This window comes from Neltuma alba, unplaced genomic scaffold (genome assembly GCF_004799145.2).
Source record: "Neltuma alba isolate B1F8T4 unplaced genomic scaffold, ASM479914v2 tig00012748_pilon, whole genome shotgun sequence".
Taxonomy (NCBI): domain Eukaryota; kingdom Viridiplantae; phylum Streptophyta; class Magnoliopsida; order Fabales; family Fabaceae; genus Neltuma; species Neltuma alba.
The window spans coordinates 3444-10697 of record NW_021637163.1 but is presented as its reverse complement, the minus strand read 5'-3'; the positions used below and the strand labels follow the sequence as shown (position 1 = coordinate 10697).

The window sequence follows — 7254 nt, the reverse complement described above, 5'->3', positions numbered from 1 at the left end:
TTTCATACTCTATTTTGATATGTTAAGAGATTCTCTTACTGCTTAGAGGGTAATTTTTGCACCTTTAATTAACCCCTACCATTATGCCATGAGTTGGTGATAGGAGAAAGGGGCAGAGCCTATCTTGTTTTGTAAGGGTATTTTTGACTTATTAAATTTCAGCATTTTATTTAAAAAAAAAATAGACCAATAAATAGATGGCATGCGTTATGACTGGAGTTGGTTTTCTTACCAAAATACTATGAACAGTAAAATTATTTACCAATATGATATATTTTTAAAAGTATTTACCAATACGTTGCACTTAAAATCGTTTTTCATGTGAATAATTTTTAAAGTCGTTCTTCTGGTGAATGACTTCTTTATAATCAGTCCTCAATATGCGTGAAGTGAATGAAAAATCGTTTTTCAGGTGAAAGATTTCAAAACTTCATTTGCTGCTGAACGACTTCTCACCTTCTCTCTTGATTAAAACAATTAGTATATCATCGTGACCATCATCCCTCTTCACCTCTGTTGATCCTACACAACTTAGTCTCATTACATGGCACCCTCATCATCATCCCCTTCCAACTTAGTCAATCCTTTTCAATTTCAACCATTTATGACTTTATTAGATAATCCTATATTCTTTTTAGTTGAATATAATGCTTCTACTTTTAAACATGGTGGATCATCAAATGAAGCATTTGTCACTCCTTGACAATATATACATTTAAATGAAGCACATTGGTTTGATTTGAACATGCCAACTATACAAACAAATGAGACACTTGATCTCAAGAAATTGACATACAACAACAATGGCCACAACATATGAGAAGGAGGCCAAGATGTGGGACTGGAAGTCACTATCAGTAAGGTGGATAATTTTTTCTTTATAAACTTAGTTTTTATTTATTATTTTTTACAGTAAAATATTTATTACTTTTTATTTTTAATTAATATATATCTTATACTCATTTCACAATTAGTTTTAATATCATTATGTAATTATCAACATTTTTCTCCCATTATTTAGTCATGATTTAGTCATTCAAATGATTGATAAATCATTCTACTAATTATTTTAATTAGGAGAGAAGGTGAAAAATCATTCAACAACAAATAAAGTTTTGAAGTCGTTCACTTGAGTAACAATTTTTTAGGTCATTCACCTGAAGAACGATTTTCATTCACTTCACGCACACCAAGAACTGATTATAAAGAAGTCGTTCACTAGAAGAACGATTTTAAAAATTGTTCATTTGAAGAACGATTTTAAATACAGTATATTGGTAAATAATTTTACTGTCTGTAGTGTTCTGGTAAAAAAGCCGCTGGAGTTGGAGTAGTCGTCATTTTTCATACAGTCGAGAACTGTTCATACACATTATGAGCAGAATTGGTGAAAAATGACCAACAATGCTAGACCCTCATAACATAACGAATTAAAATTCAAATCCTTGTTAAGAGAGATATTTACATTTAGTATCTGACAGTGTTTTGAATAAGATTATCTCTAATAGAAAAATATCAATGCTTTAAAAAAAAAAAAAGAACTGGTGTAGAATGTCTTAGGAACCGCTTCTTGAGATGATTTGGGTGGAATAGATTTCTAGATATACGTGTTATTAGATTGTTGTTGCGGTGAGTGCCAAATACAGAAGCTCTATGCCGTCAGTCGTCAAAAAGCTTTGGAGCTTTGTCGGAAGAAATTATTCCTCAAAATAATGAGTTATCGTTAATATCGACATATTTAAAATCGCTAAATATTTAGGAGTTTCTCTATTCAACCCTTTTCTTTCTTCTTCTTGCTAGATATGTTGTTCATGCAATCTCCATATGAATGATCACACAAACCATCCATATGTAGGGCAATGACACAGAGCTTCAATATATATATAATCGGAAATAAATCTTTTAGTCCTTATAATTTTAGGTTTTAATTCATTTGTAATTCAATTCCTATACTTTAACTTGATACAACTTTGTTTTTAAAGTTTTGATTCAATTATAATTCAGTCCCTGAACTTTGATTCACTACAACTCAATCCTTATAGTTTTAATAATTTTATAATTCCGTATCTACCTCAATTAAATGTATAGTTTCATTTTTCTAAAACATAAAATAGTTAATACTATGGGGATTAAGTTGTAACAAGTTAAGTTTAGGGACTGAGTTATAACCAAATAAATCCTATAAAGAGTAAATTGCATCAAATTAAAGTAGAGACTTAGTTATAAACAAGTCAAAACCATAAGAATAAAAAGATTAATTTTCCCTAAATCCAATGAGAACCAGTGAACGTAAGCAAATAATCTTTTCCTATTCTACCTATACGGATGGTATGTATCTCTTTGCATGGTCAGAAGTGCTAACACTGGTATGTATCTCTTGGCAATGCTTGTGTGAATGCATTTGCTTCTTTGCTGTCCCAAATCAGAGATTAGATAAATTTCATGCGTGAAACATAGAGGAGACGAGAACAAAAAAATAGCAATAGGTCACTCAAGACCATTCTATATATAAGATTGATTCAAAACTTTTTGGACCAGGTAAATTGTCAATCCAAAAAAGAAAATAGTTATACATGGATTGCCATTTTCTTTTCACACATGAATACAATCCCATTCCACAACTATTGACATTAACGCTAACAAAAACATATAATTAATCTCATTTCTTCTAATCACATAAAGCTAAACCTTTTTTTGTTTAAACAGAGGAGTTATAGCGGAAAAACCAAGATGATGTCTGTCACCTAGGCCCAGAAAGCTCCATAGCTTCTACTATGAGTGAAGAGTCTTCTATAAAATCTGAATATCTCTGCGGAGTAGAGTTTTCACTGCACCGGTACTTTGATGCATCAAGCTTCTGTGAAGCCTCCCATCTCTCTGCTAAACCATCGCCTTCCAGCATCTTCAATACTTCAGACATCTTTGGACGTTGAGAAGGATTAAACTGTGTACACAATAGTGCAACCTGAACCATTTCTTCTACCTCAAACAGCTCAAAGTCTCCATTCAAATCCTTATCCACCATTTGAGTTAATCTTCGTTCTTGACGGAGCTTCTTAACCTGAAAAAATTGGTCCCCACTTCAAATCAAACACATACCAAGTAGAAGCTTATGAAACAATTGAGTAGAAAGGTAAATTTATCTTCCACAATTAGTTTGGAAATGAAAAGGATTTGCAATTAGAGTGAGAGATAGAGGGAATACCCAATCAAGCATTACACCCTTCTGGTTAGCAGCTCGTCCAAAATCCAAGGCCTTGTGACCTGTGATGAGCTCAAGAAGCAAGATTCCAAACCCAAAGACATCGGTCTTTTCAGATGACTGACCTGTAGATAAGTACTCTGGAGCTATGTGACCAACTGTGCCACGCACTGCCGTGGTAACATGCGAATCTCTGTGATCCAGAAGCTTTGCCAAACCAAAATCACCAACTACTGCTTCAAAATCTTCATCCAGCAATATGTTGGCAGCTTTCACATCTCGGTGTATTATCTTAGGATCACATTGCTCATGCAAATAAACCAAACCTCTTGCCGTACCTAAAGCTATTCTCTTTCGCCTTACCCAATCTAAAGCTGGCTCGCCACGAATATGATCTGTTGTAGATACCCAAAATCACACCCAGGGTTGGTAACAATGAATCAATATCAAGTTGGTATGGCGTACAGCAGGCAATCATGAATTTATCAATGAAATGCAAAGAAATCCAATGAGCTAACCTTTTAATCGAGACGCTACGCTGCCATTAGGCATGTATGGATAAACAAGGAGCCTTTCATTCTGAGTGCTGCAAAAACCACATAGCCTGAGAAGATTCCTGTGGACGGCCAAGCTTATTGTCTCAACTTCTGTCTGAAATTGGATCTCTCCAGCGGCAGCATTATAGTCCTTTAACCTTTTCACTGCCACTATAGATCCATCATTCAAGCGCCCTTTGTAGACTATTCCAAAGCCACCTCTTCCTAGAATGTTCTTTGAACTGAAATGGTCTGTCGCAGCTCGAAGCTCCTTAAATGAGTATCTCTTTAAATGACCAAGGCGCACCTCTGGATCATATTGTTCTGCCAGGTAAAAATCTGTCGTTAAAATAGCTTTGAATATAGCTGAGTCACAAAACAGAACAAAAGTGTTCATAGGTATGGAATTTATCAACTGCTGATACTAGTTGTTTAACCCTTTACTATGCCTTTCTCATTTGATGATCTCATTCTACCTTCAATAGCAGTCACCACCTTCACCCAATCAAATTTAGAAATACACAAAACAAAGTTTATACAATAATATATCAATGAAAATTGAACAAGCGCATGATGATATGTATCCTTCAACCTTAAGTATTACATGTTTCAACTCCATTCCCAACTTATACCACAAAGTTTCCTGATTTTGTATGCAGATTTAAAATCACATGAAGACAAAGGAGGGGAAAGATTAAGCGACTAACCATTGACATCAAAGAATATCTGCTGGTTGTGTCTATACCGCCACCAAACAAGGAACCCAATGATAACCACAACAACAAAAGCACCACCAAAACTTGCACCAAAAGCAATTGCTACACGTTGGCTTTTAGTTACAGAGTCTGATTGGCCTAGACAACCAAAATACCATCATTGAAACATGTTATGGAATAGTTGGATAAAACTAATTTGAAAGTAGGCGATAAATTCGATGAAAGTTATACCTCTAATAGCATCTGGAGGGAAGGAAAGCGGCTCCGGCAAAACAGTTGAACAGTTCTTAGCCGTTGGACCACAAATTAAAGGGTTACCCACAATCCTGAAAATAAAAGATTCAGCATGAAGTTGATCACGCCATTGATTTCTAAACTAGGCGAATAATTTTTTTCTCTTTAAGAAAATGCTTACTTGAATGTTCTTGCAGATATTCTTGGCAACGGACCACTCAGATTGTTATAAGAGAGGTCCCTGCATGGATTTTCAACACAGAGAAGTAATTATTTATTGGAGAAGCAAATGCTTTAAATTTGCTTTTGGGGCCAGTGAATATAACAGAAAATAATGGAAGTCATAAGGCAGCGAAGACCTACACAAGGGTTAGGCCCTTAATGTGGCCAAGGGACTGAGGGCAGACTCCTCTCAAGCTGTTATTGTTTAACCGCCTAAGATGTTTGAAAGACAATTTAAATAAAAGCTGTAAGAAATTAGACCCTCAAAAGTATATTAAAATTCACATTCTATCATGCGGGTTAACATGTGAGTCATGGAAGCTTTTGAGATGAAACTTACAGATAATTTAGGTTCTCAAGCCCTCCCAAAGAACTGGGTATCTCACCACTAAATGCATTATTGGAAAGATCAAGTGTCTGAAGCTTTTCCAGATTTCCTATCCCACCAGGAATTGAACCAGAAATGCCATTGTTTTGAAGCAACCTGCACATTTGATGACAGCATTAATGAGATATTCCCCCTCCGCTTGTTGGCTTGAAAAGATTGCAGTAATATAATAAGTAACTCTTCACAGTACTGAAAGCAATACCCAGATAGACATGAAGAAAAACCTAATGAAATTAAGTAGAAAGAAACTTACACAGACTGCAAGTTTGTTAGGTTTTGGATTCCAGGAGACAGCGTACCGGACAAGTTCTGACTAGGCAATCCCCTGATATACGAAGAAAGCTTCATTTAATTTAAGTGAAAAACCTCAGAAGAACGTATTAATGAAGTTACTAATTTTGAAACAACTTACAAGGCAGACACGGAACCATCGGGAGAACAGGTAACCATCCTCCAGCTACAAGGGTCGACAGAATTAATATCCCAACTATCCAGGACATTGTGGGGATCAACCAAGTCATTCTTTATGGCAATCAGAGCAACAACTGTTCAAAGAGGAAATACATGTGAGAGAGCAAGAGAGTGCTTTCAAAATAGCCCAATCTGTTCAGAATTGTCTGCCTTAAAATATCAGCTAACCATCGTGATGAATAAATGAGGAGGACAAAAAATTTCCGACAGATATTAACCTTCATAGTTTACCCCAGAAGGAGAAAGAGCGGCGGAAGAAATTTCTGTCAAAACCAGAAGCAACAGACCCAGAAGCCAGAAAATCGAACCGATGATTCCCATACTGAATTCTCAGCTCAATAACTATTGTTTCCCTTTAAGCAAGAAGAAGGCTCTGCTCAAAACCTCCATAATTACCAATTGGACAAGGCATTCTCACACAAAGTCAAGTCTGCATCGCCTTATCCAAACAAAAAAAGAAGCTCTCAGAATCAGATTCCCTTGAAGCGAACCCAACTTAGCAACGTAACAACTTTACTTTACCATTAAACAGACCCAGATACCAAAAATGGCTTTTCCCACTTCAGAAACCAGCTCAATAATTGAAGAATTTGAATGGAAGTTGAAGGAATAATGTGTGCTGAGAGAGAAGCGCCTAGAAGAGGGAAAGTTCTTTAGTTTTTTTTACTTGAGAATAAACGAAGCTTCAAGCCCGAAATTCTGAGATCCTTGAGATCTGAGAAGGCAGGAATTGGTTTCTATCAGCTTTGGACAATCCCCACAAATTCCATGGGAAATTATTGTTGGATTCTAGCCTTGCTCTGTTCATTTCCGGTGATTCCACCACCATTATTGTCTTCCTTGTTTTGCAGTAAGCGAATATAGAAAGCATGGAGCACAGAGTCCCAACTCAGACCAAAAAGCACCAAAGACGCAAAGGCCAAAGTGCCATGGGCGACACAGATACAGTAACGAAATTTTATTAGAAAAGAAAATTGAAGCATTTTTTAAGAATTAATTATAATTATATATACATTTGTTGTTGTTTTTTTCAAAAAAGAATTCAGTGATTAGATTGAAGGGATGTGGGGGATTGATTTGATCATAAAAGAACAATTTGATTTTTCTATGCAAAAAGAAATTGCAGGTAAGTTTTTGACAGATCACGTGGTCGGATTGTCCCAGCCTTTGTTTGCTTTTGGCTTGAAAATACAACTTTTTCAGAATCGAGAAAAACTCAGTACCAACCAGAAAAAAAAAATCAAGAAAAATCTGTTAAAGCTTTCAGGACAAGGCCCACGCGCTAAAATGCGCCGCATATTAATTAAATTAGCAAAACATAAGTTGTTGTTATTAATTATTATTAATTAAATGGGCAAAACATAAGTTATTATTAATTATTTAATATATTACATGGTGTTCATTTAAATTGTTTTTTTTCCAAAATCTCTTTGAAATCACTTTTTTTTTTCAAATGTCTTTGAAATGACTGTTTATTCAAGGGGT

General features: G+C 35.4%; 1 protein-coding gene across 1 annotated transcript; it reads right to left on the bottom strand.

Annotated features, from left to right (window-relative positions):
• Positions 1–2473: 2473 nt before the first annotated feature.
• Positions 2474–6697, bottom strand: LOC114730627 (protein NSP-INTERACTING KINASE 3). Its single transcript, XM_028917741.1, has 11 exons — positions 5988–6697; positions 5711–5843; positions 5552–5623; positions 5251–5394; positions 5052–5123; positions 4870–4929; positions 4686–4780; positions 4446–4592; positions 3721–4062; positions 3206–3597; positions 2474–3061 (listed from the first exon to the last, which is right to left on the bottom strand). Exons 1-11 carry the CDS (start codon positions 6088–6090, stop codon positions 2741–2743), a joined length of 1881 nt encoding a protein of 626 aa, XP_028773574.1. The 5' UTR covers positions 6091–6697; the 3' UTR covers positions 2474–2740.
• Positions 6698–7254: the final 557 nt, after the last annotated feature.

Excerpts from the sequence above, each read along its gene's own strand:
- LOC114730627 (XM_028917741.1), bottom strand. The coding sequence starts at position 6,090 with ATGGGAATCATCGGTTCGATTTTCTGGCTTCTGGGTCTGTTGCTTCTG. Across the intron at positions 5,844-5,987 it reads TTCTGGGGTAAACTATGAAG|TTGTTGCTCTGATTGCCATA; the intron begins GTTAATATCTGT and ends CTCTTTGAACAG. Across the intron at positions 4,593-4,685 it reads CCCTCCAGATGCTATTAGAG|GCCAATCAGACTCTGTAACT; the intron begins GTATAACTTTCA and ends TTGGTTGTCTAG.